The 17042-nt window shown below is 38.2% G+C and overlaps 1 protein-coding gene across 1 annotated transcript in view; it reads right to left on the bottom strand.

The window, feature by feature from the left end:
* Positions 1 to 3520: 3520 nt before the first annotated feature.
* Positions 3521 to 17042, bottom strand: part of gpr153 (G protein-coupled receptor 153) — a 35116-nt gene continuing 21594 nt past the window's right edge. Inside the window, exons 3-6 of the mRNA XM_005800092.2 lie at positions 14391 to 14820; positions 11465 to 11654; positions 9228 to 9412; positions 3521 to 7332 (exon numbers count right to left, since the gene is read on the bottom strand). Coding sequence (XP_005800149.1) covers positions 6484 to 7332; positions 9228 to 9412; positions 11465 to 11654; positions 14391 to 14820 — 1654 coding nt within the window. The 3' untranslated portion in view covers positions 3521 to 6483. The remainder of the gene's footprint in view (positions 7333 to 9227; positions 9413 to 11464; positions 11655 to 14390; positions 14821 to 17042) is intronic.

Raw genomic sequence — 17042 nt, 5'->3', positions numbered from 1 at the left:
AACTAAAAGATGTCGAATATCTAAAAACAAAACAAAATAAAGTTTCCTGCGTCTGCAGAAAAGATAAAAAGCTGTTTCAGTTCGCTCAGTAATTCTTTGGGTAATAACTAATTTATCACCTATAAAGACACCTAAAGTCAGTTAAATGGTACCCAAGTAAACTCTAAATAATCATTACATTTGTTTTCCTGTTAGTTGTATTTCTCCGAAAAGAAACAAACAAAAACAGAACCGATCTGTGACTAAAACATAAAAAAGTTTCTGAAATAGTGATGCACCTATTTGGCCTTTAGGCAGGAACCTATTTTGAGAGTCGCAGCTAAAATGGCAATGACAATGTTCAGCTTCAAGCCAGTTTGACTTTAATATAATGTTATCATTCATTAAGGCGGATCTAAACTTAAACTCTCAGTCAAAACTAGATCCTAGCTTAAGTTTCAATTAATTGACGCTCAAGTCTTGAGGCAGATTTTTTTTATTTTCTTTTTTACTTTCACTAAGGTGATGTTTTCAATCCTGATCTAACCAATGTAGGTAGGATTTGTTTATTTTTTTTTGTAAAGAAAGCAATATCTAGTACTATCTAGTACCATTTCAAAATAACATGCTTGATTAAGATTTAAACAATACCCTCCAAAATGGAGTTTGACAGTAAAGGTTGCATCTGAAACTGAAAAAAGTCCTGAAACTGGAACAAAACCGGGACCGAGACAAAAGAAATAAAAATACGAAGAATTAAACAGAACAGAACGAAAACAAGATGCGCCACAAAATAAATTACAATATAATAAAGATTAGTTTTAAAAAGAGGTGTGAGGTATTAAAAACAGAAAGAAATCCATTAAGATCAGGATATTAGAAAACATCATCAAAATTCAGTTTCAGAGTTTTCCTTCATTTTCGCGGCTCTTCTGGAGCTTTTTCTGTCCTTGCCGCGCAGTCACTTTTTTTTCCTTCCCAGAGTTGGAAGGGGGGGAAAAAAACAAAGTATGACATGAAACGCATCGGACGTGGACGCTCTGCTTCATTCTCCTCCGCTTTCACGCATAAGTACCGAAACAGGAGCGGGGAAATCGGACGCTTGTCGGACAGCGTGGCGATTTTCTGCTATAAGCTGCGAATTACACGCCAGGATCCTTCATCAAAGTCCACAGGAGCTGGAGACGGTGGCTGCAGGGGGACAATGGCGCATTTAATCCCAGACTCCACAGATTTGGTTGCAACATTGAGTCAGATCAACATTTTAAAACTAAGGGCGGAACAAGTCAGTAATGTGTGGACTAACACTTGTTATTACAAGTGAACAAAAGTTTGATATTTATGCATTCGTAAATATTTCTGCATTCTGACGCAAAAAAAAAGCGCAACATAGTCTTGTCATATTCCAAAGAGTGTAATTTCGTGGAGTTTGAGTCAATATTTAAAACCAGATGATATTGTGTACGTTTAAATATAACAGTACTGAAAAAGTAAATAAATAAAATCAATTTGATGCGCGATGACTGCGGTCTGCAGGTGTCTTTAACACCGCAGATTAATCAGTCTGCTCCCATAAAGCGCTCTTTAGTTTTCTCCCGCTGCTTGGGCCGGGCTGTCATAAAGCGTCTCTCTATCCTGGGAAGGATGGCACCTTACAGCGAGGAGAATCGCAGAAACGCCCACAAGCTCTTTCAGATGGCGCAAACTGAAATAACGCATCTGCCTCCCACACGAAGCTGGTGCGTAATAAAACAGGACATGGAAAAGTAGAAGCCAAAATATTGAAATGTAATTGTCATTTCGAGAAATATATCCGTTGTGCTAACCCTTTGCTTGATTGATTCGTCCCCTAAAAACTCAGCCTGGAAAGCTCGCATCATCAAAGTCAAAGCTGCCCTCTGGGGGCCAGAGGCACCAGGAAAGTTTGTTTAAGGCGATAAAGGGAGGGTCACGTGACGAGCTCACTGAATGCACTTCAGCTTTTTCTAAGGACTTCTATGAACTCTTCCACACATTGTTTCACTCTCCAAGTTTGCGCCACCAGAATAGGGACGCACATGAGAACTGAAGGGAGGCAGAGAATCCTCTATTAGCATGAGACTGCGGTCAGCCGGGCGGAACTAACGGGCCAGACGTGGATGAAGTGCGCTCCAGACGCTCCTTTCTGTGGCCTGTTGCGGATAAACGATGCCGTTGAAGGCGCAGTTTTAGCAGTTGAAGTATCATGACGGGTAACGACGACACAGGGTTTATAACTCATCCACACATCGGGGGCAGAGAGTAATGATGACTTTCAGTTCCAGGTTGAGTCCAGCTGAAGAGCATATAGGATTACTTCACCTTCACCTGGCTGCAGATTCAATAGTATTCGACATTTCTATCAGAATCATATCTAAATCAGTAAGTTAGATTAATAACCTGTGATATAGTTCATGCCAATCATGCAAAGTGATCCCCACAGAGGACACCAAAAGCAGTTGTCTTGTCTGGCATATTTCAGCGTGTTACTCCGTACACTGCCACCTGTAGGGCAGTCGGTGCAAATTCACCAAAATGCTTTCAAGTCCACACGGCCAGCAGTCCGTTAGAAATGTCTGAAATGATAAGACAGAAGCATAAACAGAGAAAAGGCCAACAAGTCATTGGAAAAATAAAAAAAAAATTTCTCCCATTGCACAGAACAACAAGAAAATAGTCAGTCATATAGTATCACTTAAAGCACTTTAAACTACAATCGCATTTGCACACACACGCATACACCAACACACAGATGAGCAGGCAACCTGGGGATTAGGTACCTTGTTCAGGACATCAACACAACAGGAGAAAGGTCAATTCAAACCAGTCGCTTTGTATGCGTAAACTTTAAATCATTTGTTTAATTGGCTTTTGCTGAACATCTATTTGTATGTCCTTGTTGTTCACCTGCCTGAACATTCTTCTTCTTTGGCAAGTGTGTCTAAAAATAAAAATGCTTTTTTTAATGAATAAATATATACAAAACAAACTTTCAATGTATTTAATATTATTAATATTCCATAGTTTGGTCATTAAAATACGTGCCTGGACGGGAGTTTGTGTCCTCTATGAAAAAATAAGCCGAAATGACTGTGTCAAAAAAAGATGGCTACCCTTACAGTTATCTTTAGAGAACATGGTGGCATAACCTGTGTTTGAAGTTTAGGAACAACTCCTTTTGGACTGACTGGTGCCCAGCATCACATTATGTAAAAGCCAAACTCTGCATATTCAGAAAAAATATTACAAACTATTGAGGATGTTGGAGGAAGAGGGATCACCTGGGCTTGTAATCATGACAACCAAACATTGTTGAGTCAAATTAACGATTAGGGAAGTCTCATGGAACAGAAAATGAACACAAGTGTGGAACCTAATATACAGGAAAAAGAAAAGTATGAAGTCTAGACCTCGTTCCAAACTGTAATTGGTTTTACAATCCTCACATTCGATATGATAAGATTGCTTTAAAAATGCAAGTTTTGAAAGATATGCAAGTACTTTAGCCAAGGTCCTCACCATGTTAAGATTTAAATCATTTTATTGGCTAATACTTAATACCCTCCAAAATGGATTTTTACAGTGTACCACCAAAGGCTGCATCTGAAACTGTAAAAAGTCCTGAAATTGTAACAAAACGGAGACCAAGACTAATTAAATAAAAATACAAAGAACAAAAGAGAAAATAACAAACAAGATGTTTCACAAAATTAATCAAAATAAAGATTATTAGGAAAGAGTTGTAAGGTATGAGAAAAAAGAAAGAAATCCATTAAGACGCCCAAAAAAACATTATTAACAACATTTGATTAAAACAGGTAAAAAAATAAGACGATCCTTATTTTTTTTCCAGTATTTAAAGCATTCTAAGATTTCATGTTCATCCAGGCTTTAGAACCAGACGCTAATCATCAGATCAACAGTTTCCAAGTCCAGTGAACTAGAACGATTCTACACACAAACTCGTAGGTGTTTTCATGTGAATTTAATCAGTCATATCATGTTAACAAAGTCATCAACTCAACAAAACTAACATTTAACGTCATTCATATTTCAGTAATAAACTTTTGAATATGTCACAAAAAATGTTTAATATTGTAAACACAATGAAATGAAAAAAAAATGTATATATACCTATACCACAGCAAAATATGACTGTGAGGTGATTTGCTTCCCAAAGAAAGCAGGTTTAAGCAAAGTTGCTTGACTGAATAGTCGGAAATTGGTAAGAAACACTCAAAATTTTAACTAAGCTGCTTTTTAAAAAAAACAAAAAAAAAAAAACATAAATGCCCAATCAGTGCTACTTTATTCATTTGGACGATGACAGTAAAACAAAAAACAAATTTTATGACAAATAAAGGTGCAAAAGGGGATCCTTTCAGTTCTTCATGCCTACTTAATAAGCTGCACTTTATTAGTGCAAATACATTCACATTCACAGTTACTATCCACAAGTACCCAAAGCTCCCAACTGGGTCTTCTACTTACTATCTTCATTGCATTAGTTTAGCAAATTATCACTTTGGAAGAGATGAAATGTAGTTTTTGTTGATTTATTTGGAATTTGTGCAGAAACACATGGTTGATTTTTAGTAAAGGTTTTGCTATGTTAGAAATTATTGTGCATTTTACTTTCTGAAAATTTGAATTTAAAATAAGAAACGTAGATCGTCAAGTCACTTGTGAAAGCATTCCCGCCCCTTGAGGAGGTTTAAAGACACTTTACCACATTACAACCACAGAAGTAAACTTAGTTTTATGAAATTTTGCCCAACAGATCAACACAAAGTAGCGTGTAAATGTTAAGTGGATGGACAATGACTGACATTTTTTAAATTTCTGTTACGTGAATTATAATCTAAAAATTTGGTATGCATTTCAGGTCCCTTAATACTTTGACACCCGTAAGTAAAATCCAGTGCTCCCAGCTGCCTTCAGAAGAAGACTGCGGATTGATAAGAACTGTAATGTCTAAAGAAAGTCTTGTTCAGATGGGAACTAATTAGATTTTTTACTTTTTTATTTTACTTGTGTGAAAAACACCATTTGTGGCAGAATATTAACACATCACGTTCTGCTGAACACACAATGTTCACAGTGAGACGTTATGGTGGCGGCATTATGCTGTTTGAGCGTTTTTACCTCAAGATGCATGGTGCTAAAAACAGAGCAGTCCAGGAGGAAAATCTTCGCATGTTTGGCCTTCCTGTTGGTCTTTCTTAAAATAATAAAATACACTGAGGTTTGTGGTTGTAATGAGATAAAATGCGAGTCTCTGCAAGGCGCTACAGCATCCCTCTAAAGAATTATAGGGGTTAACTTTGATTTAATCTTCACTTTATTTTTGCAGAGTCCGGTCAATTAAGCAAAAGAAACATTAGCCTGACAAAACCTTCCAAAGCCCATTCATTTTCACATGTCACCCAGGAGAACCAGGTCACTTATAAGCTGAATGTTATAGTTCATAATTTGTGCTTTTCATCTTTTTAAATTTATGTGAAATAACTAAATGTATAGTGCATCTGAATCAAAGCATGGTGTGAAGTCAGATTATTGAGGGGGAGTAGAAAACACAACTTGCATATTTGTCTTAAAAGCAGTTTGTTGTGTAATGAGCTACATCTGTGCCTCATTATCACCAAAGTCAAGTAAGATAAACCTTTGGGAGGAAATATTTCATATAAACAGAAATTCCCCAAAACATAAAAATTCAATGTTTTTCATATTTACATAACATCTGAATTCTATTTTAAAAATAACTCTTTACTTTTTTATAAAGGATGGGTCGTCACGTTTTCAAAAGATCACAGAAACCGTTAATTAGGCAAATAATGGAGAGGGATTAAAACTCATTTTCCATTTTATGTGAAAAATGTTTTATAAAAGGTTTTATGTGGTGACTGGTAATTTAAAAACGAAAGAAGCTGAAATGACTCCTGCACTTAAGCAAAGCTGAAGGAAAATGAACTGTATTCAGGAAAGCTTGTGTTCGTACCACACAACAAAAATACATTACAGGCCAAGTAAAACACAACTCAAGTTCAAGATTTTAAAAGAAGACAAAAGAAAACATAGTAAAAAAAAATCCTTACCAATCCACATGAAAATATTTTATCCTCCTATAAGCGCCAAACGACAGAAACAAGATTCAGGAATGATCACACCAATTAAAAATTGTTCCCTTGTGTCAGTGCTGGCAGAAAAGTGTTTGTCACTGGAGATTTTGCTTTGTGACAGATAAATAGCTGGATAGATCAATATTGTCACCAGCCCACACATGAAATCAAGGTCCTGTCAAAAAATAGGTCCAAAGTTCCTAAGGCCATCTAGGATTAGCAGATGCTTATCTCTGGTAGGTAAGAAAACTGAATAATGGCACAAGTAAAAAGGTCGATATGTTCCAGCCTGTCACTTCTCTTAACCCACCGAGGTTTTCAATTAGATATTAGGTCCTACTATTTATATCAACATGGGTGCTTTGCTTCAGGTGGTGGAGCCAACAGAATCAGAGTGAAAGGTAATGTATCCCGAGGACGATGCTGAAGGTGTGCTTAGGAAACTGTTTGTGCTGCCTTTACTCTCAGCCTTGATGAGGTGCTTTTGCTTCAGCCAATCAGCTCCAGCATTGGACACGGCACCTTCACCTGTCCTGTGCCTGCTGCCAGAGTGCCCTGCACTCCTCTCTCTGCGTCGGGGTGAGCCCCCTCTGTCCTGCTGTCCCCCGTCACGCTGGCCTTTACTGCAGCCCTTCCCTGAGCCACAAGCCCCGTGGCTCATCTTACCAGGGGACCAATCCGGTTTGGGGGAGCCCTCTGGCGAGTTGCCCCTGCTGCTGCTGCTCCTCTTGTGCTCAGAGGTCCGCCTGAGTGCCTGGGGCTCCCGCTCAAAGTCTGTGAGTGGAAAGTGGGGAAGGATGATGGCGTGCTGCTCGTACACGTTGGGGATGAGGGAGACGGTGGACGTGCGGCGCGGGCTCCTCCTGGGGCTCGGCACGGGAGTCTCGTCTATAAAGTTAATCACCTCGTCGCGGCTGAAGCACCACAGCTCGTCCTCGTAGCGCTCCCCGCCGCACACGATGCGGGGCAGGTGCCTGAGGGAGTGCATGCTGTCCTCAGATCGCCGCCGCTTGCGGTGAGGGTGGTGATGATAGTGGCTCTCCTCGTGGTAGGAGACCAGGCTGCTCCTGCGCCTCTCGCGGCGCGGCAAGGTGGAGCTGTAGTGGGCAGTCACTATCACGTCCTCGGTGGAGCCCCATCGATGCAGGTATGAGGGGATCTGGTCGCTGGTCCACATGTCTGTTTCGTCGTGGGAGTATCTTCTTGTAGGGGGCACCTGGAGGAAAGACACAAAACAAACCCTTCATAATAAAGACTGATACATTAAAATGCATAAAATATAACACTGGCTGCAAAAAATATGGTAAACACACTATGTATCATTATCAACCTTGTCAATAATATAGATTAATACATGTAGGATTTATCAGCTTTATGTAAAGATTTTTATTAGTGCTAATTCCATTTTTAGAGGCTGTTTACTGTGATCAGAAATAAATGAGGCAAAAACAACTTATATTCTGCATAGCGCCCTGACTCAAAATTAAATCCCACATGTAACAATTTCAAGCTTCTATTTCCTCATTTTAAGAGAAAATGTTAGCATAAAGTTATTCTATTTCTATAATCTTATCTTATAAAGGTTTCCTACTTGTTATACTCACATTGGGTTCTGACAACTATTCAAAGACAGTGGGTTTGTCAGGATCACGTCAAGAGCCTCAAGACTGATATCAGTCTGCCCCCCTGTGGCGTCTTTCAGTAAATGCAGAGAATTAAACAGTAGACGATACAGTAGCATTGAACTCTAAAGGTGAGAGAGCTGGACAGCAGAGGGCAGCACAAGCTTTAGAATGAGTGAAGATGCAGGACGGACAGGCAAACATGGACACAGAGCAAATAAAGCCAAAGAGGCTTTATTCTGCTAATCAGACTCCTTGCAGTTGTGAAGCTCAGGCTACATTTAATCAAAATCAGAAGGATTTGTAGACACGTGTCACACTTGAGCTACTTCAGAAACAATGTAATAAAGTTGATTGAGTCAAAGTTCAGTCAGTCATCCTGTAACTGAAACAACAAGTTTATGTTTTCTTTTTTGCAGGCACACAACACAGTCTAATACAACTGCACAGCAAAATAGATCTACTGATGTAAACAAAGGACAAAAGATGATGGACGGGGCACCGAGTTGGTATAATGGAGTGATGGCTACTGTATACATCTCTGTTTTGATGACGTCTTAACCAGTCAGGTCAAAAACACATTAAATGTTGCGTTTGATGTGCCCATCTTTTATGTTGGACATCGAATGTATTGGGCCAATTTAAAGAAATTGATTTGCAGTACAGATACGTATAAAATAGACCTCATGATACTTTTTTATTTTTTTATTTTTACTGAATAACACAAAGATGACACAGTACTACTGTCAGATGCTTTGCAAGAGGTAATATTGTATGGTTGGGAATTGCTGACTTTGACGTTACATATCCCCACTACAGTCTTTTAGGACAGTTCAAACTATGATTACTTTAAACCACGTTAAGGTGATATGAAATCAGAGAAAGTAAAAGGCTATTTTCAAAATGAAGCCAATGCCTGAATCAAAGCAAATATTTTCATTCTGAATTTGTTGAACTGCCCTGGAAGGCTGCGAGTTCCAGCTTTATTGCAGATGCAGGTTGAAAATGAGCTTTTTCACAGCTCTTCATCCGACTGGGATGGAAGCTGGATTGAATGAACACAATGCTATTTATTTTGCAGGACATGAGCGGACATTTATATCGCTTGAGGAAAATCCTGAAATGTAGAAGGTAAGTCATTTACTACACTCTTACCCTCTTCCACAATATTGTAATGTTGTTTGTAAGTTCATGACTAGGACATAGTACTTGGTAAATGAAGCACAGTTAATGTATTGATGGGACTACTGATGGTCATATTTACCAAACATTAGTCAGCGTGAGAATATTTTAGATTCACCCTAGGAAAACAAAAAAAAGGCCAAAAAAATAAAACCTGCTGCAAATCAGAGAGAAAGCATCACAATTATTACCATTTCAATCAAGCTGCTGCAAAGGCATACAAGGCCACTTCACCATGCATTCAATAATAAAGTTAAATTAATTCAACTGATAAAAAAAAAGAAATGAAGGAAATCAATAAATATACCTGCAAATACTGCATTTTATCTTCCTGTTGTTCCCTCAATGGATACCCTTGCAGAACCCCCCTTTCTAAGGTTGAGAACTCAAACTTGGCATTACGGTCTATCGTCACGATTTCAGGCGCCGAGCTATAGTCATATGGTCTGTCATATATTAAGTCGGCATGAATTCCTCCATCTTGGCTGTTTTCTGCAAAGCGCAGAAAAGCACGAGCGTCAGGATTAGAGAGCAACGAACTCCATACACAAGACAGACAGACAGACAGACGAATAGAAAGGAGAAACAAGTTCAATCGTTCTCTGATTTGTTGACTTCTCCTATGTGTGTTCTCAGGAATGTAAGCTACAAGCAAAGAACCAAGCAGAGATAGCCAAGGAATTGCTTGTGAAATTCAAAACCAAAACCAGAATTGTTGCAATTTTTTAAATCTTTTTTTTTATTATTCTAACACAATAACTGTCTTTATGTTCACAACAAATCAATTGAAGATGGGTATAAAATGATCTTGAGGATAAATGTTGGCCAAATGGATGGAGGATGAAAGTTGCTATTTGCACAGGCAGCTTTGCATGCAAAGTTAGTAGCTTTGGGAAACAGGAAACAGTTCTTATACATACAACTGTGATGAGTTATACATGGCAAGCCCTCTGGAAAAAAAGAAAAACAAAACAAAACAGAGAACTGGGAGTGTTAATTATCACACAGAATATGAACTGCCTTGTGTTTTTAAGGACTCCCTTTGGACAATTTTCAGCTCTCAGGAAAGGTGTCAAAAAGAGAAAAAGGGTCAGAAGGTCTAGAGGGTTAGAAACGGGGCAGGAGGGTTTCAGACAGGGTTGAGTTTAAACAAAAACAGGGGGAGAAACTTTTAGCCCAGTTCATGTTTCCACCTGCTGCATGATTATCATGTGACCTCATTTTAGAACCAGATGTTGCAGAAGTGTCTGTTTTCTTGGTGGAAATTTAAGCTGCATTGAATTCAAATGAATTAGCTTGAACTGAACTGAATTAAATCGAGTTGAACTAAGTAGTAAATACTTGTTTTAGTATGTTGTGAAAGAGGTAGGTATCATGAGACTTTCTCAAATTATCTAAGTGTCGTTTAATGTGTGTGTGCCTTTAAATGACTTCCGTCAGCAGGTGACTTATCATTGCACAAAGACAAAAGAAAAGCAAAAGAAAAGAAAACAAACATAAAAAAGCATTAAAAAATCATTAATTCAATGTATTTTAGGTTTGTAACCAATACCCAATTGTTTTATTCCTGACTTGAGGGAAATATGACCATCAAAATGACATGAATATGCAGCTTAACAGCGTTTGGTTCACTTTCACTAAAAGCTGTCAACCGAATGATTTATTCTGTTGCCCTCTCAAGAAAATCTTTCCAAGGGAGGATAACCCATTTTAAACCATTACAGTAAAAAGACAAACAGATGCTTTGTTAAGCAATGTAGCTTCATATATCTGTAGCAGTTTTAAAGCATAAATACAGACATGATAGAAAATAAAGTTATGAGCACTTTATAAAGCTACACAGACACTTGTCCTTTCAGTTTTTATTTCATAACAAAGGTCACATGATAACATTTCACCTGTGACTTGAGATAATGTACAGATTAAAGAAAAGTAATTAAAACTGCTTACAAAACTTATTTGCAAATGTTCACACTTAAAAAGTACACAAAACAGAAAAAAAGTACAATTTGTGATTTTGAGATAATAGCTTCAAAATCACAGAAATTTTCCATCAAACAGTTGCTGAAGTTCAAAGTCTTTTCAAAGAGATGGCAGAGAAAGTGTCTGTGTGACTGTTCTGTTTTTCTGACAAGATGGCGCATAGAGCAACACATCACTGCCGCTCCGCAAAGTCATTGCTTAACATTTTAGGTTTCCAGCTGTATCATACATGAGCTTGTAATCCAGGACGTTTAATCAATAACAAAAATAGAAATGTTCCCTTCTTTTCTTGACTGAACAGCAATAATTTCATCTAAACAGATTCATTTAACATTTTTCCCAGCAAATATTCTGTTTTCATTCTTTTTAGTCATGAGCAATTTGATATAAATTTTCTTTGGACTACTCTAGACTAAAGCTGTTTAGACATGTACGTAAAGAGCTTTCCTTCATTGATTTACCAAGTTAATTAAAAAAGGCTTTAAACATCATCAACTGGGCAGGTGCAAATGAGGGAAAAACGGAGGCGGGGCAGAAGGGAGATGCCTTACAATAACTTACCCTCATCCACTTCATCGTTGGACATGATGGCGACACACTTCTCCCACACCATACGGATGTCGGCCCGGTAACGGTCGCAAGCCCAGAGGAACATGGGCAGCAAAATGGACTGAGCGATGGAGCACCACAGCACACACAGCACCATCCAGTTATAGGAGCGGTCGAACTTCAGACTGGCAAAGCTCACCACCTTTTTAGAACAAAAAGTAAAGCCTTTTACAAGTTGCAGTTAGGCTTTTAATGTCACAAATAATATGATGCTATCAATTTTAGCAACATTCAGAAAACTGTTTAGGGGAAAAATTGAGGGAGCTGCATAAAAATACTCATATGATACTCACACTCTGGTCAGGCGTTAAGGCTGCATGATATTAGGAAATCTTGTGTTGGTGGCAATAATTGTACATTTTGTGATGACAATATCATCAGGCTATTTTCCTATTTCCTCTCTTCCTTATCTGTGCTTCCATCACTCTGTGATCTTTAGGATTTTGACCAATGTCTTTTTTGTCCAATGTGACCATTCTGCGTACAAAATGCAAGTTCATAAAAATTGGGAGTATATTATTAGCTGACATTTATTGCACTCCAAATAGTCCTTTATGGTGTGACTATTGCACAATAAAATACTTGTGATATACTGTACAGTCTTATCAGACATCTATAATGACATTACTAGATTGTAAAGTTGAAGTAATGGAGCACAAACAATTTACATCAGCATTAAAGGGACATTGCCTCATTTCAGTGTTAGTATAAAAAAGATTACACGTAACACACAAAAACATCAACAGAAATCACGGCTCGCAGGTGATTACAATTATTAGTATTCTTTTCATGTAAAACAACAAAAACTCAATCTGTTCAACAGACTGAGAAAAGTCAGCTAACATTGAACAGAGGCCACTGACTGCAACAGCAGTCTCGCTCATGGTGTTGTAGCTCTGGCCAAACCCATCACCAAACAGCCAGCCAAGTACAGATGGCAAAACATTTTGTTCATACAACAACTATAAACTATATAGTTTATAGTTAAATAGTTCAATGAGTCCTTGCACTAGTGGCTGCTCCCTCTGGGAGCTACAATAAATATTTCTAACAGGTGCTCAGTACTGTCAGAATTAGAGAGTGATGCAGAACAACTAAGTATAGACAAAACAGGCTTATAGTTTACATATAGTATATCTGTTCATTTTCATCAAACATACAGTATGTCAATTTGTTTAGAATCATTTAGTGTGCGATTATTTTACCAAACTTCAAATGGATATACACATAAATCACTTTTACATGCAACCCTGAAGTTATTGATCTTAGCATCAAAACAAATCCCATCTAGACCCGCAGATATTGTACGAGCATATGGTTTTGTTTCTGGGCTCTCTAAGGCTGGATGTAACTCCATGCACTCCAAAACAAAGACGCAGTATATTTGTGTGTGAACGGCTTTCCATGCATTTAAATAGCTCATTAGATCAGAACCAGAAGACTCGCTGTTTCGTTCGCTGCACTAGAAACATGATCTTTCATCAGTAATTCAACTCTATGAAACAATATACAATGCAGTGCTGTTGTTGTTGTAAAGTGTGCTATTATTTTTTTAACAAAATGAGTGGATCATCTTCAAGATAATTCAGCAAAAAGGCATTTTTAACACCGATACTGAAATAAACTATCTCAGCGTAATGCTACATTATTGCTATGCACTGAGAACGCTTTTCATCTTGCACCAAAAATTGCAACACAGACTCCAAAGTTTAGCCTCTTGTCATGATGACATTTGCAACAAAAATAAGAGGTCTAGTGAAAATACAAATAGAAAAAAAGAATGTTGAGCTGTTCAAATAAGAGGCCCTTGATTTGGCTGAGCGAGTTTTTTTTTCTCCTCTCCAGTTTAGAGGACCACAGCAGACGCATGGCAGAAAATTTAGCAATGAGCTGTTTTGGTTATACGTTACAATTACAACTTAACAAGAGAAAATAATTCAAAGTCTCCAAAATCCAAAATGTCAAAATACAAATAATCTTCACAAAATGTACACATGTGAAGAAGAGGAAGAATATTTCTAGATTGAGACACTTCAAATAAACTGATAGTACTTACAATGCTTGTTTACTTAATAGGTCTGGTGTGTAATCAGCAAGTTCTCAAAAAGGGAATTACAGCAGTATTCCTTCTCAATATACAGGAACAAATATCCATGTCCTCTTTGTGAAACACTGTAATTGTTTTGGTTCAGATAGACATGATGTGATTTTAGAAAGCTTTATGGATTGTAAAAAATATTCAGCAGATGGCATACATAGACAGACATAGCCTAAGCAGCATGTAAACTGACCAGATTCTTGTGCCTTCTGCAGCTTTTATTGTTTATAAAAAAGTAAATTACTGCTGGAAAGTTAATTTAGCAAACTGTAACTAACTTGCTTTCAGGAGGCCAGGCTGGTTCATTGAGGATACAAGAAAAAAAGAAGCCCATAGCTTTCAGTAAACACCCAACTTTGAGAACTTTAAATGTCTTTTGAATAAGGAAAATGTGAAAGACTATTTACTCATTCACTCAAGATTCAGGCATACTTTGACTCAACATTACCCAAGATTGCATAAGCAAAGTCACAATCTCTTCATATATAATAAAAGTGCTTTAAAAAACAAAACTGGAAGAGATGGTTTGACAGATAAAAATAAGGGATATCCGGGAGGAAATATGCCTGTCTGTTGAAATCAACACCTTCAGATACCGTGCAGTGTGATTCATATTTATGGAATTGCATAAATCTAAACTATTCTCGCAAATCACGGGGAAATACTTTCCAAAGCCACATTTTCACTCTTTTTGTCTCTCTGACTAACATGGCTCCATTTTCCATTGAGAGCTCAAATTTGACCATCTAACCTTTTAGCCACTACCTACAATAAACTCACCAGTATGGGGAAGCCAGTCAGGAAGTCGTAGATGAAGACGATGCCACTGATCAGGTAAGTGATCTGCAGCGAAGTCTTGAGAGGCTCTGATCCGTCAATGGATGATCTGCGCTTCCCCTGAGCATCCTCCACCACGATGGTCGGGACATTGAACTTGTTCTTGTCGGCGTTATGGCCCGCCTGAATGGAGAAGGTCTGGAAGAGAGCAATGCCGATGCAGATCACGCCCATGGCCACGCTGCCACCGATGAGCAGCAGGAAGCACACGCCGAAGCCCAGGCCGATCTCTGTCACAATGAATCTGCAGTCGGAGGTGTAGAAGCGATCGATGGTGTCGTGCCAGCCCACTGCTGGGAGCGTGGACAGGATGAAGGACACCATCCAGATACCCATCACTGTGTGAACCGCCTGCTTTTTGGTGTTACTCAACCTGGAAGCATAAGCAAAGAATTTTGTTTCAATTCAGCGAAGCTGTCAGGGCTTCAGCTTAAATTGGCCGTCGCTTTATGTTCTGCTCCACAAGTCCTGCAGCTTATTAGTTTAAAGCTTGTGAGTCTCGTCTTCTCAGAGAAATCTCAGAGGTATTCCTGCTAAAACTTTACCGCAGTTACTGTATGCCTGGAAAGCTGACAAAGGTGTACAAAACCCTGCTAAAATGTTAGACTTTGATACATTATTTCTGACTTATTTCAAATTTAAATCACATTTAACCTCAATCAAATGGAAGACTGAACAATCACCTGTTTGCTTAAGTGTGAACACCATTAAACTAAAATTTTGATGAAGCACCTTTGATTCAGTTTCAACTCTCAGGCTTCTTGTGTTCATACTTGCCATCAATTATAGTGAACATGAGTAAACTAACAAAGTTCAGCTGTCCTAGTGAGACGTTCCAGGCATCTGTTCCTTTTCCTTCTTGGCTGAAGCTGTATTTTGCTGAAAAGCAAACATCATTTAAATCTAGGATGCAAAAACAATCCACAGCATTATGCAAACACTGTTCAACAAGAAAGACAGCCACTGATAAACGGAGCAAATGTAAGGCAACAGGGACAATAAACTAGATGTTGTAATAAAACCATCCATTGAAACAGGTCAACAAAGCTGCCAAGAGGCAGACAGCAACATTGAAGCGGCTGCAGAAATGACTAACAATTTACTTATTTAGTTCTAAATGTGAACATCTCCTTGTAATGACCTGGACTTTGAATATAGTTTTCTAACTCTACTCTTTTGAGGTTTGTTTGCATTTCTAGTTATTGTAGTGTTCAGCTTTTGTGTTCCCTTTCTTAGTCAGTACTTTCTCCCAAAGCCTTTCATTCCACGTTCTCACCTGCAAAACATTCAATAATTAAACTTCTATTGGTTTAGTTACTCCATTGTCAGATCCTCTGTTGCTGCTGCCAGCCTGTTCTTGAATTTCAGGTTCCGCTATTGAACTGCTTCATTCACGAAACTTACTCCCTCCATGTGATTGTATCTGTGTCAGCAACATCATTGCCTGACATTCCTGGTATCTCCATATTCTGGACTAAGGTCTGGTGTTGAAAAAGAAAGATTTTCTTCCACAGTAAACATCCATTCCCAAATAAATCTCCCAGAACCTTTTGGGAAAATGCATTATAGTCTGTTAAAATAAAACCTGAACTTTTAGCTACAATTCCTAAAGGTAAGCTTGGCACCAGAATAACATTGAACGTTTTTAAAGGATGATCGTATTAATAGTGCATATTGTGGTGGCAACATCAAATCTTGGGTTAGGTTTATTTACACAGAACAGCTTTTTGTAAAGGTGGGTGAGTTTATGAATAGTTCCAAATACCAGTCAGGATTGACCCAAAATGTTCTCTTCTCTACAAGACACATTGCAAATCAGCATCACTGTAAGGCCAGGCGTACATCCAAGTCGATAAAAAAGCGACTTAATGAAAAGAAAATGTGAAACGGCTGAGGCCAAGTTCAGCTAAATCTGACAATTAAAAGTCCATTGGTTGTACTTTAGAAACCATTTAGCATATTTACTGCTAAATATGATGAATTATGGAGACAAAAAATGTCCTCAGAATTGTCAAAATATTGTCAAGTCAGAAAAAATAACATCTTCCCACCTAAGTAAATTAAATGTTGAAATTGAAAAGGTGTTTCAAAAACCACTTGAAGATCTGTTTAAAACAGCACCTCATCAAAAACAGTTATGGCCTGGACAAAGCAGAGAAGAAAGTGGAAGGAAATCAATTTTTTACCGATAGTTTCCTTCGGTCCATTTGTCATCTGGGTCTTTTTCAGCATGAGAGAATTTCCATTTCCTTTCACCGCCAAGTCGCTGCTACAATGAAGAATTTTCTCTCTCTTTGTCTTCTGGTGGTGAGGCTATTGGTGCACTTAGCAGGAGGACATATCCATCTTAAAACTATGGCCTGTGTTGTATTTTTCCATATTTTCCTAAAAACAATAAATATTTTGCAACAGCACTGAGCCAGGCTGTGCAATCCACACAGCCTGGCTGGAGAAAATGCCTTTTTGCAGAAAATCCTAAAGCATAAGCTTCTTCTTAACTCCTGTAATATGAATAGTTGCAGAAAAATGGCTGTTTTGGTGCTTTTTGCCGCCATAAAAGTATGAAAAGATATAAAGATGAACCAAGAAATCAAT

This window comes from Xiphophorus maculatus, chromosome 1 (assembly GCF_002775205.1).
Source record: "Xiphophorus maculatus strain JP 163 A chromosome 1, X_maculatus-5.0-male, whole genome shotgun sequence".
NCBI classification, from domain to species: domain Eukaryota; kingdom Metazoa; phylum Chordata; class Actinopteri; order Cyprinodontiformes; family Poeciliidae; genus Xiphophorus; species Xiphophorus maculatus.
Note: the sequence above shows the minus strand (reverse complement) of the source record. Positions and strands in the feature narration are given on the sequence as shown.